The following is a 24,443-nucleotide window of genomic DNA, read 5'->3' as shown; positions in this document are numbered from 1 at the left end:
ATAGTCAATGGCTGGATGTCAGGAGTAAATGGCACAGATGACTAACAGGTGGGTAGTGTGTACAGTGTGGATACACTAGAGAAAGGGATGATTCACGTGCCAGGTGGGACAAAGCATGGTGCTGCAAGATTTCATTTAGAACAGCACACAGTTGAAAACTTAAAAGTTGTTCTGAAATTTTCCATCGAATATTTTTGGCCAATAGTAGCCATGGTTTACTTATACCATGGAAAGCAAAGTCAGATGAGGGGGGCACTGCTGTAGTTTCTCAGTTCTTACACTTCCTCTATCCTGCTGCTGAGTAAGTAAACTGAAGACTAAGAAGTAATCTTGCAGTAGAGAGTAATAAAGCCCACATTTTAGCAAAATGCGTTAAGCCTGTTAAGAAAAAAGACAATCTACTTAAACGTGGTTGCTTTATTTTGCACTTTTAAAATTCACAAAAAGCTTTACAATATCTACATTCTGCCTGTTGGTAACCAAGGCTTTATGGTAAGACAATGAAAATTTTATCACACCAACTGGGCATATGCAAAAAAAATGAATAATTTACAAACAAGTCTTTTTAATCAAGAACATTATGTAAAATATACACTCTGGTAAACATCTGAATTCATCCATCCTAAAATTAGACTTTAAGAGGCAAAAAAAAAAAAAAAAACCCCAAACAGATTTTAGCACTAACAAGCCTATCAGAATAATGCTGATGGCAAGCCATAAACAGCTTTAAATGCTGACTGTAATTTGGGGAAAGGGGAGAAAAAGAAATTATCTGTTGTATCTATATTTAAATACATCTGTTAGTGAGACTTCTCTAATTTAATGAATTTCAACAAAGTGAACAACTCCTGCGCCTTTGGTAGTTTCTCAAGTTTTGTTTTTAAACTTGTAAGGAAAAACCCCAGGGAAGCGGGGAGAAGGAAAAACAAGACTAGAACTTTCTTAGTCTTGAACACTAGAACACTGCCGCCCTCCTTGGCGGGGAGCAGTCTTGCGCTGGATGATCAAAGGTTCGGTTCCGGAGGACATCCGTAAACAAACTTATCCAGATACATTTCTAAGGTGGGTAACAAATAAAATCATTGCTCATATAAGGGAAGAATACCAGAGTTGTCATGTGGGATTTGGCTTGGCTTATGTTTTATTAAAGTTAAATAAGTATAAACATCTAAATGGCAAAAATAAAAATCCAAGGTGGTCTCATTTAGAAAATTAAAAAAAATAATTAGTGTCCTCAATTAGTTTTTAAATTTGCGGAATGGCACAATACATATTTTGAGGCACCCGTTATAGAATCTGTTAAAATTATGCATACTACTACTTCCTCTTTTAATATAATTTTTATGTACTCTAGGGTAGGTATTATCAGTAGAGGCCACTAAAAATAATGCCAGAATTCAAGTGAGAGAGAATAGAAAGGGAAAGAGGAAGGGAGGATAATGAAACTGGGTAGTAAGTAATAACAAACATGAGTTTTAAAGTTTCCTCACTAATAACACAGAATTGTATATTTTGGCTCAATGCCACTAGGCTGCTGAAGTGACCAGGAAGTGAGTGGAATATCGTAATTGTCCCAGTTAGATTCTTAACTAACTCGTGATTTGGGTGAGGGGTCATTTTCACAGACTGCTCGGTAAGGGGTAGCTGTGCTGTGCTAACTGCCTATCCGCTTTGTTTCTTTCAAGAACACTTTTGAAAGGACAAGAACCTATAAAAGGCAGCAGAACAGAACAAAGAACTCATTAGACTACAGAGATTAACACAGCAATAATCTGCCAATAGTTTAATCATGGACATGTTACAATCATCTTGTTTCTTGAGATGGAGAGTATGGGCCTACAAAAAATAGAATAAATAAAATTCCACTATTCTTGGCATATTCCAAAATTTTCCTCTTTTGATCAGAATTTTTTTGGACAAGTCCCATGCCAAGTCTGTCCTGAAGACACTGGCTGAGCGATGGATGAAAGGAGTATTCTGACACAGGTATTTTGTGTGAGAATGGCTAGGCGACTGCCAACTTTAGTGCAGCCGAAGACAGAGTGCAGTCCTGATAAGCTGGAGCCGTTTGTATTTATTCAGTACAGACACAATACCAAAGGCCCGAAGCCAACACAATTTGTGAGTAATGAACACTGTCGCCTCCCCTTTGCAGGGAGCAGTCTTGCACGGTTTCTGGAGGACATAAGTAAACAAACTTATCTAGATAAATCCCTTTATACACCCTTGTTACCTACTGTTCGCCCTCAGCCTCAGGGTACGAGAATTAGCTGCCTTCAGCTTTATTCTCTCCCGAAGTTTTGGAAAACCTCCCTGCCTTCCAATTGCATCTTTCCTTATAGCGTCTCCTACCACCCTGACCAATCTCCTACATCACCCCTTTTCTGTTTTTTGCATCAGGTTTTGTTGATTGACGACTACAGATGTGTGCAGCAACAGTTTTGTCAGGCATAGCAGTTACTGCTTGTTTTCCGGCTTTAGATCCTAGAATTAGTAAACAACAAGAGACAAACATGAGTATAATTAGTAATATTCTTTTCTAATTAAGAAGTGACCCCCAGGAGTGGGGGTCTATCTAGGAGAGATGTTTTCGCATATCCTTCTATATGGCTGTTACTGAGGAACCCCACTGGGGGTATGTTAATCCCTCCTAGCTAAAAAGTCACAGTTAGAAGCTAGGAAGGGGATGTCTGCCTAAGTAACAGGGCTGAAAAAAAGGCAGATTTAGAAAATGGGCTTAATAGGGTATAGCAGGTACAGGTAACAGGCAAAGTGAGAGAATAAAAAGGATTAATACCTTACGCGAGTTGCAATGTACAACAGAGAGCATAGCAAGGAACAAATTTTCCTGAGTGAATGGTGTCTGTGTTCGAAGCAGGATTCGCTCAGCCTCCTGAGTTGTCTTCTTCAGCATCCCCCAGGTAATGTCCGGGGCTCCTGTCGTCCGACGAAACTGTGTCATCCGACGAACCCGTTTCTTCCGGGCCTGTGGGGGCTGCGGGGACTGCAGGGGCTGTGGGGCCTGCGGGGTCGTTTCCTTCATTTCTGGTACCAGGTTGGGTCCTAGCCCCACTATGGTATGGTTTGATGCATCGTGCTGGAATCCAAAGAGGGCCTGAGGGGGTGTGAACACAAGCATATCCTCTTCCCCATGTTAGCAAAACATTTGGACCATGCCATATATTACTATTTACATCTTTCCATAAAACTGTGGTTTTATGTCTTGAGAAGTTTTAGCAAAGTGCTTTTCTATAACTGATTGAAATTTATCATCTAAATTTCAGAAATTTAGGGTAAATAAGGCTTGTGCTAGTAGTGTTTCAGTGTCTTTACTCATAGTCTCCCTTCTTTGTTTTCTGAGCATATTTTTAAGGGTGAAGTGGGCACGTTCTACTATGGCCTGTCCTTGGGGGTTATATGGGATGCCTGTGGAGTGTTGGACACTCCAAGTGTGACAAAATTGTTGAAACTGTGAGCTGGCATAAGCCGGACCCTTATTAGTTTTAATTTTTGTGGGCCGCCCCATAAACATAAAAGTTAAAAGAAGATGTTTAAGACAGATCAGGTGGACTTTCCAGGAAGAGCATATGTGCTAATTAGGTGAGAACAGGTATCAACGGATACATGTACATATCTTTGTTTTCCAAATTCAGGGACATGTATAACATGTCTTTGTTATAACTGATTAGGTTCTAGTCCTCTAGGGTTAACACCTGTTGAAGGAGGGGACATGCCTGTGAGGCAGCAATCTGGGCATTTACAGGATAATTTGTTTAGCTAGTCTTTGCATAAGTTGAACTTGTGTAGTTAAGTTTCTCTAATTTTGGTGGAAAAACTGATGTGATTGGATGGCTTGGTTAAGCAGTGACATCATAACTTGCAGGTCTGCTTGATCATTGTCATAATCCAGTGGGCCAAGCAGTGAGCTGTGGGCTCAAATACGTGTGATAAAAATAGAATGTGTACATTGATCTAACAATTGCTGAAGTCAAAGAAAAAAGGCACACAGGGTGGGCTCGAGAATAGACTTAATGAGGGCTGTTTCAAGGTTCTGCAATAAATAAGCAGAGTAAGCAGAGTAACTAACAATACTGATGGGCTGAACGGAAAAAGGTTCTAGGGCCAATATTAGGGCTCCAATCTCAGCTCTCTGAGTACTAGTAAACCTAGATGGAGTGAGGGAGTTAGGTGGTTTCCACCAGATAGCCGCTTTTCCATTTTTATGAGAGTCATCAGTAAAAAGCATTACAAAGTTAGGTATGGGGGAGGGAACTACTTTTGTAGGCATAACTACAGGAGTACTAGATAAGAACTGAAATAGTTTGTCAGCAGGAAGGGCATGTTTTATATGGCCTGCATAATCAGAGAGTGCTTTCTGAAGGTCTAGAGATAGGGGCAAGACTGCTTCAAATTGTTTTTTACTCAAGGGAATTCTTATGACATCAGGGTCATGACCTAGCAACTGACCGCATCATCTGCTGACTGTATAGATGACTTTACTAACTAGCTGGAAATAGGGAGATAGTGTTTTAGTCCCAGTATGTGAGCAAAAAACCTATTCTAGGAAGTGCAGCCCCAGGGCCATTTGTCCTATTAATCCCGTAGGGGAAATATTTAATAGGAAAAACAAACAATTGGACTGAGTATTGTGGGTCTATGCAATCTAGTTGCCTCTGAGAAATAGCTTGATTTCCTCAATTTCTCTTTTTGCTGTGGGGATTAAATACCTGGGAGAGTCTAGGGCTATATTGCCTTTTAGGATAGAAAACAGGTTTTGTAATTTATCAGTAGTTATGCCCAAGGTGGTGTGAAGACAGTTAATATTGCCTAGCAATTTTTGATAATGATTTAAGGTATGTTAGTTGCTAGTATTTAATTTAACCTTTTGAGGTCTTATTGACCAGGAAGTTAGTATGTATCCAAGATACGTCTAAGGTGAGGACATCTGTACTTTTTACTTTTTCAGGTGCTATGATTAAATCTCTTAACTGTGTATTCCTTACAACAGAGACATATAAACTCAAAAGTACTGGCTCCATTGGGGCTGCTAGTAAAATATCATCCATAAAAATGAATAATCTTGCAGCTAGGAAATTTTTTTCTACTGGGGAGCAAAGCCTGATTTACATAATATTGACACATGGTAGGACTGTTCAGCATTCCTTGAGAAAGTACTTTCTAATGAAATAGGTCAGCTGGCCTTTCATTATTGACAGCTGGTATTGTAAACACAAATTTTTCTCTGTCCTGTTCTGCAAGGGGAATAGTATAAAAGCAGTTTTTTAAGTCAGTAACAACTATAGGCCAATCTTGAGGAATTGCTGCAGAGGAATGGAGCCCATTGAAGGGGCCCCATAGATTGCAAATTAGCATTGATAGCTTGTAAGTCATGCAAAAGTCTCCATTTGCCAGACCTTTTGGGAATGATGAAAATGGGCAAATTCCAAAGGCTGTTTGCTGGTTCTGTATGGCCGGCTTTTAATTGCTCCTCAACTAATTCATTGGCTCGGCTTTTAATTGCTCCTCAACTAATTCATTGGCTTGTTGTAATTTCTCTCCCTTTAAAGGCCACTGTTCTACCCAAATAGGATTTTAAGACAGCCACGTCAGGGATAGGGGAGGAATTGTAACAGTAGCTATTACTAAAAAGAGGTTTGCTGTTTATATAATTCATCAAATTCTGTCCTCCAGGGGAGGTACTGACTGGTCTCTAAAATTGTTTTTAGCTAGCACTGAGCAGTCATATAGGGTTATATGGAAGTTGTCTGCTATGGCCTCAATTAATCCTTTCATAAATGGGCTAGCAGCTCCGTTTTCTCTAATGCTTTTTCTTCTCTCTTTATAAGCATAAAAAGTAATGGTTCCTATACTTGATTGCCTTGTCAATTTTGTATCACTGGGCAGGCCAAGAGGTCCCCTTCTAATGCCGCTTGCCTAAGACAGGGTCCCATAGCTGTAGCGTACCCCTTGTCTTTTTTCCAATTTATTGGGGGAGGGAGCTCAGGGAAAACCTCCGATTCCTCTTTGGTATCTTTATCCAGTAAAGGGGGTAAAAGGGGACTGAGGGACGAAGAGGAGGCGATAAGGTGATGGTTCCTCCTCCCTTCCCTTCTTAGGCTCTTCTGTGTACAGCTGGACCAAAGCAGCCTTAACTAAGGCCCATAACGTTAAAGATGTTACCAGGACCCATTGCCCTTGTGCACGATATCGTTTAAGATTTCTCCCCACTTGTTCCCAAAGCTCTAGGTCCAGCGTGCCTTCTTCTGGGAACCATGGGTTTTGGGAAACAACAGTTTGCATTAGGTCCCTTAACTGAGCCTGCGAAACTGAGGCTCCACTGGCTTTAGGCAGTTGTTTCAATACTTTTATATACTGTTTCTGTTGTGCAGATAGCTGTTGTACCATGATGAAACCCTAGCTTGAGTACTCCCCTGAACTTGGAAATCCCGAGCGAGCACCAATGACTTACTGACTGCGCAGTCTCTTCACCTTCGTTTTCGGGGGTTCCGTCGTGATCCATTGCGGCGTTCCTCACAGGGGGCACCTGCTGCCAAGTCTGTCCCGCAGACTCTGGCCGAGTGACGGATGAAAGGAGTATTCAGACGCAGGTATTTTGCGTGAGAATGGCTAGGGGACTGCCGGCTTTAGCGCAGCCGAAAAGAGAGTGCAGTCCTGATAAACTGGAGCCGCTGCTTGTATTTATTCTGTATTTATTCGGTACAGATAGAATGCCAAAGGCCTGAAGCCAACACGATTTGTGGGTCATTAACACTGCCACCCTCCTTGGCAGGGAGCAGTCTTGCGCTGGATGATCAAAGGTTGGGTTCCGGAGGACATCCGTAAACAAACTTATCCAGATACATTTCTTTACACTACCTTGTTACCTACTCTTCGCCCTCAGCCTCAGGGGAAGAGAATTAGCTGCCTTCAGCTTTATTCTCTGAAGCTTTGCAAAACCTCCCAGTCTTCCAAGAAGGTTTGGTTTGCGTCTTTCCTTAAAGCTTCTCCTACCACCCTGATCGATCTCCTACAGTCCCAAACTTAAAATATCCCTCATCTTCCACCTCAAATTGCCTCTTCTATTTGTTAGTCTTGTATATGATATTATTTAAGTCTCATACATCAGTGACAGAGTCAGGAATTTCAGGATTATTGTAATAGAAGACATTGAGTTCATTACTTGGAAAAACGGATTTTTTTCTGAGGTATCTCTCAGAGATTTAAGTGCTCTATTTTATCATTGAATGATAATTATTCTCAAAGCAAATATTCTCTAAGATACCAAAGTATTCAGTTTATTAGGATAGTACACTTTAACATATTACAAGTTACAAAGCCTAAGAAAAAGCAAGCAACAAGTCAATAAAATCACAACTTAGAATTCTAACATTTTCAGATGGTATCATATGTCGGCTGGGAGCGGTGGCTCACGCCTGTAATCTCAACACTTTGGGAGGCTGAGGCAGGCAGATCACTTGAGGCCAGGAGTTAGAGACTAGCCTGGCCAACATGGTGAAACCCCATTTCTACAAAAAAAAAAAAAAAAAATACAAAAATTCTAATTAAACATTTTAAACAGACTATTTTAGATGTTTATTTAATATTGAAATGTGGTCAACTATCATAAAGTATTTCACTGCATCACAAAAATTCCATATATTAAGGATTTACACAATCCAGGAAAAAAATTTTTTAGAAGCTGTTTTTTTTTTTCTGGTCTGAGCAAAAAAATCTAAAAAGGCTCTCCAAAATCTTGAGTGGAAGTATCATACTCTGCAATGAAATGCTTGAGTTCTTCAACACACCGCTCACCTATTTCATGTAAATTTTGCCTCAATGCAAACTGTATAGACTTTTCTAATGAAGGATCTTTTTCAATCAGCATTTTCACCACCATCCCGAAAGTTTCACAGTCTTGTCGGTAAACCTAAAAGGTAAAACACATTCTGGTTAGCTGAGAATGAAAATAACTAGCCAAATACTTAGCTGACTGAGTTGGCAGAATTATGACACTAACATCTAAAAGAGAGACACAATATTACAGCAGAACCTTTCTCGGCCTTGCATTGTCACTATTACCAGAGGCCACTTAAACTTCTATCCTTGAGATCTGCTGACAACTTGAATGAGAAGGAAAACATTAACATACCACATTACTGAATGCAGAAGTGTAAGGCAGTCTAATCAAAGGACATCAGACTAGAGATCAGAATAAGAACAAAGGCTAGGGAAGACGTATCAATGACTTTGTTCATTTATTTGTTTGGAAGAAAAAAGTTTCTGAGCCCCTAACTTTAGATTCTTTGTTTGAATCATGATCAGATAACAAAATCTGTTTAGTGGCCAGGTGTGGTGTCTCACACCTGTTATCTTAGCAATTTGGGAGGTGGAAGCGGGTGGATCACTTGAGGTCAGGAGTTCCGGATTAGCCTGGCCAACATGGCAAAACCCCATGTCTACTAAAAATACAAAAAATTGGCTGGGCGTGGTGGCGCGCATCTGTAATCCCAGCTACTTGGGAAGGTGGCGGCCTCTATAAACTGGGAAACGCAAGGGAATATATTTTCCCTAGAGCCTCCAGAGGAAATGCAGCCCTGCACTGGACATTCTGATTCGGGTCCAGTGAAACCTGTTTTGAACTTTATATATTATTCTCAGGTTCTCATGGACTATTAACCAAGTTAGACAACACTCTGGGCCATAAAATAAACCTTAAATTTGAAATAATAGGTATCATATAAAGTATGCTTTCAGATCACAGTGGAATTAAATTAGAACTCAACAACAGAAAGCTAGCTGAAAAATCTCAGAATATGTGGAGATTAAACAACACACTTCTAAATAACACACAAAATCCACTGGAACTAATAAGTGATTATAGCATGGTTGCAGGACACAGGATCTTTTAATATACAAAAGTCAATTAATTGCTTTCCTACATACCAGTAATGAGCAAATGGAATTTGAAATTAAAACACAACACCATTTATATTAGCACTGAAAAAACCCCTTAAGTTTGAGTCTAACAAAATACATACAAGATTTATATGAGGAAAACTATAAAATGCTCATGAAAGAAGATACAAATAAATAGAACATAAATAAAAGATAAACTATATATATTAATATAAATATACGTAACATATAAATAAGACATAGAGAGATAGTCCAAGAATTGACAGGAAGAGTCAATACTGTTAAATTACAAGTGCTTCCCAACTTGACCTACATAAATTTCAGTCTCAATGAAAATCTCAGTAATTAATTTTGTGAATATTGACAAACTGATTTTAAAGTTCATACACAAAGGCAGAAAACCCATAATACTGAATATAATATTGAAGAAAAAAAGGAAAAAGTCAAAAGACTGACACTATCCAATTTCAAAACTTACTGTAAAGGTGGCTCACACCTGTAATCCCAGCACTTTGGGAGACTGAGGCGGGCAGATGACCTAAAGTCAGGAGTTTGAGACCAGCCTGGCCAACATGGTAAAACCCTATCACTACTGAAAATAAAAAATTAGCTGGGCATGGTGGCGTTGTCTGTAGTCCCAGCTACTCAGGAGGTGGAGGCAGAAGAATTGCTTGACCCTGGGAGGCAGAGGTTGCAGTGAGCCGAGATCGTGCAACTGTACTCCAGTCTGGGTGACAGAGTGAGATCTTGTCTCAAAACAAAAAACAAAACACCTTACTGTAAAGTTACAGTAATCAAGACTGTATGCCATTGGCAGAAGAACAGACAAATCAAGGACAGGACAGTCCAGATACCGACCGATACAAATACAGTGAACTGAACTTTAAAAACAGAGCACAGAAGTAATTCAATGGAGAAAAGACAGTCTTCAACTTGACAGTTAAGTTCAAGACTTCATTGAACTTCAATGAGTTGAGCGGTGCTTGAACAACTGGATATCTATCTACATGCAAAATAAATAATCTAGACACAGATCTTATACTTTCAAAAATATGTTAACTCAAAATGGATCATAGACCTAAATATAAATGCAAAACTGTAGTATTTATAGAAGGTAACAGAGGAAAAAATCTAGGTGATCTTGAGTTTGGTGATGACTTTTAAATATAACATCAAAGACAATCCAAGAAAAAACCCAATATATTGGATTTCATTAAAATTTAAAAACCTGTGCTTTGTGAAAGACATTGTTAAGGGCATGAACAAACAAGCTACAGACTGGGAAAAAATCTTTGCAAAACATGTATGTGATAAACTGGTATCCAAAATATACAAAGAACTGATAACTCAACAATAAGAAGGCCGGGTGAGGTGGCTCATGCCTGTAATCCCAGCACTTCGGGAGGCTGAGGCAGGCAGATCACGAGGTCAGGAGTTTGAGACCAGCCTGACCAATATGGTGAAACCCCCATCTCTACTAAAAATACAAAAAATTAGCCAGGCACGGTGATGCATGCCTGTAATCCCAGCTACTCGGGACGCTGAGGCAGGAGAATTGCTTGAACCTGGGAGGCAGGGGTTGCAGTGAGCCAAGATCGTGCCACTCCACTCCAGCCTGGGCTATTGAGTGAGACTCTGTCTCAAAAAAACCAAAACAAAACAAAAAAATAAAAAACAAACAAAAAAAATAAGAAACCCAAATTATTTGCCCAATTATATAACGGGCAAAAAACTGAATGAACACCTCACCAAAGCAGACATTCAGATGGCAAATGAACATACGAGAAAATGCTCAACATCGTTTGTTATTAGGAAATTGACAATTAAAACGATGATAAGTAGTGAGATACCACTACACATCTATTAGAATGCTTAAAATCCATAACTTAAATTTAAATTTAATTTAAATTTAAATCCACAAAAAAATTTGACACCACCAATTTCTGTCAAAAATGTAGAGCCACAGAACTGTCCTTCATTGTTGGTGGGAATGCAAAATGGTACAACCACTTTGGTAGACAGTCCAGCAGTTTCTTACAAAGCAAAACATTGTCTTACCATACAATCCAACAATCCCACTGCTAGGTATTTATCCAAATAAGTTGAAAACTTATGTCTATACAAAAACCTGCATACAAATCTTTATATCAACTTTATTTATAACTGCCAAAAATTGGAAGCATCCAAGATGTTCTTTAATGGATAAATGGACAAACTGCAGTACACTCATACAATGGAATGTTTTTCATAAAAAAAATTAGCTATCAAGCCACAAAATGACACAAAAGAATCTTAAGTGAAAGAAGCCAGTCTGAAAAGGTTATACACTATGATACCAACTATATGACATTCTGATTATTAAAAACACAAAAACCCATAGACACTAAAGAGATCATTAGTTGCCAGGGGGAAGGGGAAAGGACAAACAAGTGGAACATAGGACATTTCTTAGGGAGATGAAATTATGCTGTATGGGACTGTATGGTATGATACTGAATGATACATTATGCATTGGCCAAAATTCACAGAACTGTAGGAGACAAAGAGTGAATCCTAATGTAAACTATGGACTTTATTTAATATTAATATATCAATATTAGTTCATCAATCATAACAAGTGTATCACAGTAATGCAAAATGTTAATAATAGGGGAAACTGTGTAAGGAGAAGGGGCATATAAGAACTCTCTATGCTCTTGCAGGTTTTCTATAAATTTAAAACAGCTCCAAAAAATAAAATCTATTAAAAATTTTTTTTCAAAAATAATCACACAAAAGTGAAAGAAGAAAAAAAGTTTTCTTAACTTTTGTGCCTGAGTTTCAGTACCTATACCAGACTGTGCTGTTTAACAATTAAATAAGATAATACAGAACACTCAGAATAGTGCCTGCTACATAGGAAGTATTCAATCTAAGGCAGCTATAGTGATGATGATGGAAAGAGGAGAAACAACTATTCTGACTTCGTCTATAGAAGGGAGTACTAGAAAATGATGTTAGAGCTGATAAGTTATCTCTAGGAAAACAAAGAAAAGGAAAAGGAAATGGTGTTTGGGGGAAATGCTAGTGGCTTAGTACAGCAGATAAATTAATAAAGAGGGAAAGAGCTACAAGTAGAAATTGGAACCTTTGGATGTATGAGGAAGAGAAAAATGAGAAAGAATCTATGCTTTGGGTTCCTGCTACTGAGAGCCAGGACAATAAATATGAGAAGATGTGTGAAAGAAAGATGAGATTAGAGGCTTTACAAGTACAGTAGTCCCCACTTTATCTGAGATTTCAGTTACCTGCTATAAACTGCAGTCCAAAAATATTAAATGGAAAACTCCAGAAACAAACAATTCTTAAGTTTTAAACTGCATGCTGTTCTGAGTAGTGTGATAAGATCTTGCGCCATCCTGCTTCATCCTGCCCCATCCTGCCCCAGACATAAATCCTCCCTTGGTCCCATATTCAATTTTTATCTACTACCCACCTGTTAGTCACTTAGTAGCCCTCTCAGTTGTTGGATTGGTAAAACACAGTATACACAGGGTTCAGTACTATCTGAGTTTCAGGGATCCACTGAGGATCTTGGAACGTATCCCCTAAGGATAAGGGGGGATACTGTAATGAAGAAGCAGTAGATATATGATAATGTGAAGAGTGATAGGTGGAAGGTTTTTTACTTTTATATATTTCAATGGGGAAGGTACTAGGAGGAGATAAGTTCAGTACTAAGTAGTCACTTGAGTCACTCATGAGACAGCCAGAACCAACTACCAACAGGAAGTTAAGTACATGAGTCTGGACTTCTGAAGAAATAAACAGAAGTGAGGAAGGGATCGATTTTATAATCTTTAGCAGTAATGTCAGCTGAGGCCAGGGGAATTTCTTGAAGGAGGGAGAGTTCTTCCTAGCACCACAAAACTGATACTCAGTAAATGTTCAATGAATAGCTAACGTGTGCTTTAAGAGAATGTAAGAGCCAAAGAGAGCCAAGTGCAGACATCTAAAACCATCAATGTCATCCACAGAAAAGACCACAGAAAAGTTAAGAATTAGGAGACAGTGAAGGCACAGATGCCAAAGAAAGAGTTTATAAAATAAGGACATAGTCAATCAAATGCCAGAGAAAGATCAAAGAAACATACTGACTAGATTTGGCAGTTAGGAGGTAAACCACAAGAGCAGCTTGTTGGGATGGTGGAGACTAGAGAGCTGTGCTGTCCAATACAGTAGCCACTAACCACACGTGACTATATTTTATTTTCCATTAGTGAAACAGAAATAATTCTGTTTCTCAGTCACACTAGTTCTATTTCAAATGCTAGTGGCTGCCATACTGGACATGAGGATGTAAAACATTTTCATCACTGCAGACAATTCTATTTAGCAGAGTTGTCATGGAGGACTGAGGAGTGAAAAGAAGGGAAAGCTGTCATGGTAAGTGGTGATCTAGTAAATTAAATACACATTTGCAACTATTTTACCATTAAAGTGGAAAATAAAAGCTTACAACTTTTATAGGAGCATTGTGAAATAAAATTAGCATCTGTAAAATGTTCTACAACCTTTTAATGAAAGGTACATAAAAATAAGTTAAAAAAGGAAACTCCAATTGGGGCGTAATATACAAGGAACCATTCATAATGTCTAATGTGTTGATGAGGTCAGGAAAAAAGTGATAGTACATTTATATTAAATACTGGAGATAAATTTAAACCCTTTAATTTGGGCCTCTGCAATGCAGAAGGTGCCAAAACTATTGTAATCTATGTTGCTGTTTGTGCTGTATTAATAGAAAAAGATATCTTTGAGTCCTCCTCAAAGCTGCAGTCCCACTGCCTCTTAAAAACACAGCTTCTAAAAAGAACACTGGTGGTTGCTAAGAAATGCATTACGAACACATGGATCAGAGCTATAGTGCCTGCATTCAATATGTGTGAAATTATCACAACCCAAAAGGAAGCAACTGCAAAATCAATGACAAATTAAGTACAACTTGCAGTAGCTTTTCATGAGGAATTTGTTGTGAGAGAAGATTTAATGGAGGTGGCAATAGGAACACATGGTAGTAACATTCAGCAAGCTAGGAAGGTTCCTGGAGTTACCGCCATTGAGCTAGATGAAGACACTGAAACATTAAGAATCTATAGAGAGAGTGCTGATGCTGTAAAAAAGGCTAGAGGTTTCTTGGAATTTGTGCAGGATTTTATTCAGGATTCTAAGAACCTCACTGGAAAAGTAATTAGAAAAAAACGGCAAAGTTATTCAAGAAATAGTAGACAAATCTGATACAGTTCAGGTGAGAATTGAAGGGGATAGTGAAAATAAACTACCCAGAGAAGACGGTATGATTCCATTTGTATCTGTTGGCACTAAAGAAACCATTGGAAATGTGCAAGTTCTTTTAGAGTACCATATTGCTTATCTAAAGGAAGTAAAACAGCTAAGAATGGAACGCCTACAGATTGATGAGCAGTTACAAGAGATTGGTTCTAGGTCTTATAGTGGAAGAGGCAGAGGTTGTCGGGGCCCTAATTACACCTCCAGTTATAGTACAAATTCTGAGCTGTCTAAACCCTCTGAAATAGAATCTGAGGGTAAAGACAAGCTGAGTGATTGGTCATTGGCATGAGATGATGATTGAGACAGCCGACATCAGCGTGACAGCAGGAGACACCCAGGAGGAAGATGCAAAGTGTTTCAGGGGGTCAAGGTCGTGGTGGACCACATGGTGGCAAATCCTCCATCATTTCTGTGCTCTAAGATCCAGACAGCAATCCATACAGCTTACTTGATAATACAGAATCAGATGAGACTGCAGACACTGATGCCAGCGAATCTCATCACAGTACTAATCGTCATATGAGGTCTCGTAGACGAAGGACTGACGAAGATGCTGTTCTGATGGATGGAATGACTGAATCTGATACAGCTTCAATTACTGAAAATGGGCTAAGCAAAAGATGTGATTGAAGAGCATGGTCCTTCAGAAAAGGCAATAAATAGCCCAACTAGTGCTTCTGGCAATGACATTGCTACAGCATACTCTGGGAGAAGACAAGATTAATACCTTAAAAGAAGAAAACAGTCAAGAAGCAGCAGTCCTCAATGGTGTTTCATAAACCGAAGAAGTCCTAGTTTACAGTTCTTTTATATTACATGTACAATAATGCTTGTACCAGCTTGCCAAAGATAGAATATGGATTGCCAATCTTTACATCGCACTTTCAGTTCCACCATTTGGAATTCAAAAAGGGGAGGGATCCTGAATAAATCATATGTTAAACATACTTTGACACCTACTGTGTTATAAAATATATCATCAGATATGCCTTGAGAATAGTATATGTAAATTTTTAAAAAGTTGCTGGCTATAGGAAATGTTATTTTGTTTTCAAAATATGGCAGAGATAGGGGGTGGTGGGTGGGGTGGGATCCCCAACGTAACATTCTTTATCAAAGCACTGGCTGCTTTTGTAACATTTTTAATATGCAACCACTTCTTCATCTGAGGAAAACTAGAATAAAACGCAGTCTAAAATATTGTGCACTGAATTGTAATTTCTTCATTAGTTTAGTCTAGGAACTGGTCTGTTTTAACGTGTTTTTTAAGAGCTGTATGTAGTGGAAAATCTGCAGACCAATGGAATACATTTGTTAAACTCTCATCTGCAGGGACACTGTGTGATATTTGGCAGTGACTGTTCTACCTTGAGGTTTTGTTTGGTTTATTTATTAAAGTGCACAGTATTTAAACATCAAACATAGCTTTAGTTAAAACACTAAGCTGAATTAGTCATGTCCATTCAGACATAACCGGAACTACTGAAAAGATTAATTTCCAGAAGGTTTATTCTATATAAACTACACACTAGTCTTCAGTAGAGTATCTTTTTTTTTCTGGTTTCGGTTGTTTGATGTGCAATATGTTTTTGTATGCAGATAGTAAATAAACTTTGATCTTCCAAAAAAAGAGAGAGAATACAGCGTATTGGCCAGGCATAGTGGCTCACGCTCATAATCCCAGCACTTTGGGAGGCCAAGGTGGGTAGATCACCTGAGGTCAGGAGTTTGAGACCAGACTGGCCAACATGGTGAAACCCCATCTCTACTAAAAATACAAAATTTAGCTGGGCGTGGTGGTGGTGGGCGCCTGTAATCCCAGCTACTCAGGAGGCTGGGGCAGGAGAATTGCTTGAACTGGGCAGGTGGAGGTTGCAGTGAGCTGAGATCACACCATTGCACTCTATACTCCAGCCTGGTTACTCCGTCTCAAAAAAACAAAAAACGAAACAAAACAAAATGAATATAATATATATAATATGTATAGCATACAAAATATGTGTTAACTGACTATATTATTGATAGGGCTTTTGGTCAACAGCAGACTATCTGTAGTTAAGTTCTGGGGCAGTCAAAAGTTATACCTGAATATTCAAATGTTGCGGCGGGGGGGCTGGCAGGGAGAGACAGCATCACAAATCCCTGAGTTGTTCAAGTGTCAACTGTAGAGGTATATGTATCTGTGTGTGTGTGTGTGTGTGTGTGTGTGTGTGTGTGTTTATGAGACAGAGACAGAAGAGCAGCTAAATCGAAGACCCATCACAAAAACACAACTGATGAGATCACTGGCCTTCAGAGAACAGCTCAACCTTCAGTCCCTCTCCACCCCTTTAGAGGTTAAGGGGGTAGGCTGAAAGTTCCAACTGTATAAACACATGATTGGTTACCCTGGGCTATCAGCCCCTAAACAGAGGCTATCCAGGAGCTCCCCCAGCCATTAGTTCCCTCATTCACATACAAAAAGACACTTATCACTTTAAGATTCTAGAAGCTGTGTGCCAAGAAATGGGGGCAGAGGCCAAATATATATTTCTTATTATATCCAGAAATGGAAAGATAAGTGACAAAATAAATAGAGCAAAAGCTTAATTATAGAATCTAGGTGATATGTATATGAGTGTGTGCCAGACAATTTCTTCAACTTTTCTTCATGTTTGAAAATTTTCAAAATAAAATGAAGATGGATCTGTTCTGCTTTGACCCTGGAGGATGAGCTTTGCATCTTCTCGATATGGGTTAGATATTAATAAATCTGCAAATGCTGACACAAGTGTGAATGACAGATAAATGTGCCTGCCACACAACTAGAGCTCACCTTCTATGTTAAAGCACTGGAACCGGTCAGAGTACAACATGCTCTGTTCAAGGACTTTACATTCTAGTAAAAGAACAATAGATTAAAAATTACCAAACAACAAGGTAGAATATGGTAAATGCCATAAGATAAATACAAAGTGTTGTAATTATTCCAAATAAAAGATCATGGGGGGCGCACTAAGACAGTGTGAACTGTTCTAAGCACCTTGAAAGCAAAAAAGCATAGTGTGTTTAAAGAGTAATGAATCTTGGAATATAGGGAAGTTTTGGGAAAAATAGTAGACTGGAATCAAAATGGAGCTAGACATGAGCAGGTAAGGCAAAGACCAAACTCTTAGACTTAAAATAACTTACGGTAGAAACACTGTAGACATTTTTTTCTCTAATTCAACAGACAATAAACAAACAACTAAAGACTGTTGATTAGGGAAAAAAACAACGTATTCATTGCTCACTGAATTTTGAGAAAAGTAATTTTGTATTCAATGTCAATTACTGGCTTGGGAAAAGAATTTCTAAGATGCAAAACATATAGAAAGGCTAAACCTAAAGAAAAATATTCATGAACACAGGATGAAAGGCAATTAAATACATAATAAAATAGGCTTTAAAATTCTAACTGCTGAGAAAATGAGCACAAATATTTGCGATATGATATAATTTCATTTGGCTTTTGATACTGTCATGTCTGAGAATAAAAATTCTTTAACAAAAGCAAGGAGGAGTAGGCTTAATTTGCACATTTCCCAAGTCATGTCCAAAACATCCATCATAATGAAACAGACCACAGTTTAAGATGGCAATTCAGCTCCCTAAAAGATATCCGTAACTTAGAAAGTCCCTTAAGTTTTTTTTTTTTTTTTTTTAAAAAAAGTTAAAGTGGCAAAATTTTTTTTTTTTTTAATTAAATTTTAAAAAATTTCCATTGGTTATTGGGGAACAGGTGATGTTTGGTTACATGAGTAAGTTCTATGGTGGTGATCTGTGAGATTTTGGTGCACCCATCACCTGAGCAGGCAGTATACACTGCACCCAATTTGTGGTCGTTTTTATCCCTCACCCCCTATCCACCCTTTTCCCCTGAGTCCCCAAAGTCCACTGTGTCTTTCTTAGGCCTCTGCATCCCGCACAGCTTAGCTCCCACATATGAGTGAGAACATACGATGTTTGGATTTCCATTCCTGAGTTAGTTACTTCACTTAGAATAATAGTCTCCAATCTCACCCGGGTCGTTGCAAATGCCACTAATACACTCCTTTTTATAGCTAAGTAGTATTCTTTTATATTTATATATATATAATATATATATTCTATTTTATATATATATATCACAGTTTCTTTATCCACCCGTTGACTGATGGACATTTGGGTTGGTCCCACGATTTTGCAATTGCAAGTTGCGCTGCTACAAACATATGTGTGCAAGTATCTTTTTCATATAATGACTTCTTTTCCTCTGGGTAGATACCCAGTAGTAGGATTGCTGGATCAAATGGTAGTTCTACTTTTAGTTCTGTAAGGAATCTCCACACTGTTTTCCATAGTGGCTGTGCTAGTTTACATTCTCACCAGCAGTGTAGAAGTCTTCCCTCTTCATCACATCCATGCCAACATCTACTGTTTTTTCATTTTTTTGATTATGGCCATTCTTGCGGGAGTGAGGTGGGATTGCATTATGGTTTTGATTTGCATTTCTCTGATCATTAGTGATGCTGAGCATTTTTTCATATGTTTATTGGCCATTTGTGTATCTTCTTTTGAGAACTGTCCATTCATGTCCTTAGCCCACTTTTTGATGGGATTGTTTTTTTTTTTCTTGCTGATGGGAGTTTGGTGTAGATTCTGGATATTAGTCCTTTGTCAGATGTACAGATTGTGAAGATCTTCTCCCACTCTGTGGGTTGTCTGTTCACTTTGCTGACTGTTCCTTTTTCTGTGCAAAAGCTCTTTAGTTTAATTAAGTCTCAGCTATTTATCTTTGTTTTTATTGCATTTACTTTTGGGTTCTTGGTCATGAAATCCTTGCCTAAGCCAATGTCTAGAAAGGTTTTTCCAAAGTTTGTCTTCTAGAATTTTTATAGTTTCAGGTCTTAGATGTAAGTCCTTAATCCATCTTGAGTTGATTTTTGTATAAAGTGGGAGATGATGATCCAGTTTCATTCTCCTACATGTAGCAGCACCATTTGTTGAACAGGGTGTCCCTTCCCCACTTCATGTTTTTGTTTGCTTTGTCGAAGATCAGTTGGCAGTAAGTATTTGAGTTCATTTCTGGGTTCTCTATTCTGTTCCACTGATCTATGTGCCTGTTTTATGCTAGTACCATGATATTTTTGGTGACTATTGCCTTACAGTCTAGTTTGAAATTAGGTAATGTGATGCCTCCAGATTTGTTCTTTTTGCTTAAAACAGCAAAATTCTTATGTAAACACTGAATTGATTTTTATATACAGCTTACAAAAGAAATATTTGAGAACTATCCAAAGAAAATTTATTTTAAACACAATAAATTCAAATAAATAATTTTACAATTTCACAGATGAGGCAGTCTAGTCTTCATGAAATGATTTAATATTATCTATCAGAAAAGTGTAATATCCTGACTGTACAAAAGGTCACATTTTAGATCTGACTAAGGCTAAAAGAAAGTAATTAACTGGCAACAGCCAGTTCTCAAAGTGAAAAAAAGTCTTACATTGGCTTGAGAAACCTGTAAGGCACAAGATCCACCCAGTTACTCTCCAACAGGAGAGAAATTTGTCAGCAGGAGTGACTAAGCAGGAAACAGCTTAGCTATTTCAAGACCCACCCCCTCCACTTCCTTCCCAGCTCATCTACCACAAAAGAGGTTGGAGACAATTCAATATATAGGTCTCCTTATCTTCTGAAGATATGGAAGTTACGTCTCAGAACCTAGAAGTTTTAACTGTTACAGGGTCCAATGAGTTGAGCTCTCAACTCAGGGAGGCCTCACCACACAAGAATAATTTTTGGAGAAAAGGGAGGAATCCTAGCAAAGGTCTCCATGTCTAAGGATGGCTGTGGGTTACAATTCTAAAGGTCTTTTTATTGGCTTATTCAAATATAATGGCATTTTAAAATTCCTGGCAAATGAGAAGTATTTTTACTAACTTAACATTTTCATATAGACCTTCGTATTTTATGTACCAGAATCCTCAAAAGCACTCTGGAGTTACTGGCCTTATTTTATAAAAATAGTGAAGCAGAGAGATTAAAGGAGTTAATTGTAAGAAATACAATGAACATTCACAGCCTAAATTTCAAATTCACTCCTTATCATACTGCTGCTACCAGGCAAGATAATTATTTAAATCCAAAACAGAAATGAAGCCATGACTGAACTAAATCCTTAGCAAAGATAAATGAGCCTGCTTGGTTTTGAAGAGTGGTGTAAAGGAACTGGCTTGGAGGAGTCTGGAAGCAGGTCATCTGATTATGATTCCTATCTGCCATGAGACAATACATGAGGGGGGTGTGTGTGTGTGTGTTTCATGTCTAATACTGTACTTTAAGGTACTCAAGTCATTCCCCTAGTGAAATTTGAAACGTGGGTTATTTTTCCATATTGCTTCAAGGAAGCCACTAAGATAAACAGAAATAAATAGGTCAGATCACCCATCTGCCCCATGCTGGGAAAAGCATTATTGTTCTGTAAGCTACTTAACGCTGTGGTTGGTTAAAGAGCATTTTATGGTTGAAATGGGACATTTTCAACGTATCCTGCAGAAGAGGCAAGTTCCCCTTAGTTTCTTTTGACAGATGATCCAGTGGACCAGGCACATTCACTCTACTATCCTACTTCTTTCATTATTAAAATCCTATATCGTGTATACACACACAGGACCTAGAAGGACCATCAAACTGTAAACTACTTGTAATTATGGATGACTTTGTTCCTTGCTTCCTTGTTTTTCAGTTATCTATGATGCACATGTTAACTTTTAAAAAATAACAGTCATTTTAAAAACCTGAGGAGGCCTGGCACGGTGGCTCACATCTGTAATTCCAGCACTGTGGGAGGCCGAGGCAGGCGGATCACAAGGTCAGGAGTTCGAGACCAGCCTGGCCAACATGGTGAAACCCCAACTCTACTAAAAAAAAATACAAAAATTTTCCGAGCATGGTGGCGTGCGCTTGTAATCCCAGCTACTCAGGAGGCTGAGGGAGGAGAATTGCTTGAACTTGGGAGGTGGAGGCTGCAGTGAGCCAAGATTATCGCCACTGCACTACAGCCTGGGCGACAGAGCAAGACTCTTGTCTCAAAAAAATAAAATAAAATAAAATAGGTCAGGCGCGATGGCTCACGCCTGTAATCCCAGCACTCTGGGAGGCCAAGGTGGGCCGATCACCTGAGGTCAGGAGTTCAAGACTAGCCTGGCCATGGTGAAACCCCGTCTCTACTGAAAAAAAAAAAAATTAGCCAGGCGTGGTGGTGCACACCTATTATCCCAGCTACTCGGGAGGCTAAGGCAGGAGAATTGCTTAAACCTGGGAGGCAGAGGTTGCAATGAGCCGAGATCACACCATTGCACTTCAGCCTGGGCAACAAGAGCGAAACTCCGTCTCAAAAATACATACATACATACATACATAAATACATAAAATAAAATAAAAACCTCAAGAAAAAATCTGTATTGGAAAGCTGACTTTAGTAGAAGTTACTTTTGCTACTATGAAATTCCTCCATGTCTTATACTGAAAAACCATGTAGTATCAGTACATGTGTTATTATGCTTTTTTCTTTTTCTGTTTTCTGTGACATTAAAGTTTAAATATTCTGTATGTTTAGAAAAGCTTTCTTTTTTTTATAGTATCAAGGTATTGTGACTTTTCAGCTCAAGAAAAATTAGTGTTTATTCATGCAGTATTTCTGGGAGACTTTCAAAATGTATGCCATAATCTCTTTTTTTGTCGCTGAAGCGAGTGGGGGTAGCTAGAAGGTAACAGGATCAGAAAGTGCTAGTGCAGGGTGGTCAGGATTACCTACAGCTCCAGTAAACAGGCAGTTTCTGTTTAGCTGCTCCCTTTCCAGCCTCCTAAGATAGGCCCCCCAAGCTGTATTTACACTACATGCCAACCAAAAAATATGCATTTATAGAAGATACGATTTAAGAGTTTTGGTAATAAAGATGAATCCTAGAGTTCACTAGTTTACAAAAAATTGGGCTTATGATGTTGACATTACCAAGGAATACGTAGGAAACAGGGATGGCAGGAAGGTGGCGGAAGGAGGCAAGGGAAGAAAGAGGGAAATTATGGAAGAAAGTAAGTTGCCTCGTGCTCTTCTAGTTCCAGGTTCTAAACTTCGTATCGGTCCTGTTACATAAGAAACCCCGCAATTTTTCAATACTTTGCCTTTACTTGCTGAAGGTAGTTTGAGTGGGTTTTATAATGTTTTTTAAACTTTTAAAATGCAATATACCTACCCTGACAGACTGCTTCATGAAATAGATGTTACCTGGCCTTCTGGGAGCAGTGCAGGCCTGTGTACTTGCACTGATAGGCTTATCTGCCTATCAGCAGTGCTTTAACATTGGCAGAAATGCCATCATAATGTTATAAATCTATTTTCTCATCAATGTAATTGCAAAACCCATCAAAGGTGCTTCACAAGCCTCTATTCAACGTAGTTAAAGATAGGCTATAATTTTCCATGGTCCGCCGGGTGCGGTGGCTCACGTCTATAATCCCAGCACTTTGGGACGGTGAGGTGGGAGGATCACCTGAGGTCAGGAGTTCGAGACCAGCCCGGCCAACATGGTAAAACCCCATCTCTACTAAAAATGGAAAAATTAGCTGGGCATGGTGGTTCACGCCTGTAGTCCCAGCTACTCGGGAAGCTGAGGCAGAAGAATCACTTGAACCAGGAGGCAGAGGTTGCAGTGAGTTGAGATCATGCCACTGTACTCTAGCCTGGGCAACAGAGTGAGACTCAGTCTCAAAAAAAAAAAAAAAAAAAAAAATTTCCATGTTAAAAGCTAAACAATTACTAATCCTTAAAGTTTCCATTGAAAATATAGCTATCGCTACTCCTACTGGAAAAAAAAGAATAATGTATCTGCTTTCAGCTCATCACACACAAATGTAGGATAATAGAATATTATCAGTTTACTTAATCATACTTCTCCCAGAGAGGGACTTTTCAATTAGGTAACATACAATACCACTCTGAATACTTCCAAGATGTGTTTTTTCTTTCCAGAAGAAAGGAATTATTCATAACTAATATAAATAGCACAGCTTTATTTTAAAAATAGGAACTGTTGTATCAGGTAGATTAAAAGTAGGTTAAAGTTAATATTTAAAATAATTCATTATTTTACTTTTATTTCTGAAGGCATTATGTACAGTGGGGAAAATCCATAAATACTATTATATATAAATGGAAGTCCATATTTTCAAGATCTGTCTGTAGATATTTCCTAATCCATACTTTTATAGCAAAATTCATAGAGTAACTGGTATATGAATTATAATTAATATTGATTTGTCCAGCTAGCAATACAAATATAAACTGCTACTGGCTTCTCAAATGTTACTAAGTTCCTTCCAAGAATCAGAGAAATACTTAGAATAATACTGTGCACAAAAATGAACAGACTAATGTTAGAATCATGTTGTCATTATTACATCAACTAGTCACATTGCTACTTCCACTTTATGCTCAAGGTAAATACCAGGTGTCAGTTACTAAGAACAGTGCTATTAAGTTTTAGTAAATGAAGATATTAATCTTATTTTCAAGCAGTTTTTTTGAAAATAGAATTTACCTACAGCCAAGGATTCAAGGTAGGAATCCAGTCAAATTAAATTAATGTATTGTTTGCAGATAATTTGGGGTAAGTAAGTATTAAGGAACACATCTCAGTATTTCTATTTATTAGAAATTACAAGGGCAAAAATGGTAGTATTATAACTAACAAATTGTACTGAAATCCTTAAAAATCAAATGAACCTTGCTATACATATTTTCAGTATGTAGCATTTTTTTAAAACTGATTTTTTAAACTTGAACTATTAGTTTACAACATTGTAACTTTTTTGTTTAGTAAAATCACTAAAATGGGAATGACTAGTCAATTTTAGGAAAGAATAACAGGGAAAGCCAGGAATAAAAATCTTTGTTTTAGCAGTACTGAACATTTGATTGGTTCAGATAAGAGTCAGAAGGCTGACCACCTTAGTACAAGAGCCAAAAGAAACAGCAGGCTGTCATTTCCCCTTTAACCTTACTTCGTGGAAGACTACCATGTGCTCATGTAGATACAACATAAACAGAAATTTTCATGTAAACACATCCTGGAAAAAGGCATTAAACCATTCTTCTCCTCATACACATTTTCAGTGTCCTATCACAATAA

General features: G+C 38.3%; 1 protein-coding gene and 1 pseudogene across 24 annotated transcripts in view; one reads left to right on the top strand and one right to left on the bottom strand.

The window, feature by feature from the left end:
- Window positions 1–399: 399 nt before the first annotated feature.
- The window catches only part of PPHLN1 (periphilin 1), a 125,597-nt gene continuing 101,553 nt past the window's right edge, over window positions 400–24,443 (bottom strand). For 13 of the 24 annotated variants that reach the window (XM_017945801.3, XM_017945804.3, XM_017945797.3 and 10 more), the window contains 3 exons: window positions 7,813–7,927; window positions 6,470–6,570; window positions 400–3,115 (listed from right to left, as the gene is read on the bottom strand). In XM_017945801.3, the coding sequence (XP_017801290.1) occupies window positions 2,738–3,115; window positions 6,470–6,570; window positions 7,813–7,927 (594 nt within the window). In that variant the 3' untranslated portion in view covers window positions 400–2,737. Of the gene's footprint in view, window positions 3,116–6,469; window positions 6,571–7,269; window positions 7,928–24,443 lie in introns of those variants that run through there. The other 11 variants (XM_017945795.3, XM_031650423.1, XM_017945802.3 and 8 more) reach the window with 4 other exon arrangements.
- LOC103875716 lies at window positions 11,848–15,302 on the top strand (annotated as a pseudogene).

Source organism: Papio anubis, chromosome 9 (genome assembly GCF_008728515.1).
Source record: "Papio anubis isolate 15944 chromosome 9, Panubis1.0, whole genome shotgun sequence".
Lineage (NCBI taxonomy): Eukaryota > Metazoa > Chordata > Mammalia > Primates > Cercopithecidae > Papio > Papio anubis.
The sequence above is the reverse complement of the archived record's forward strand: the minus strand, read 5'-3'. Positions and strand labels throughout refer to the sequence as shown.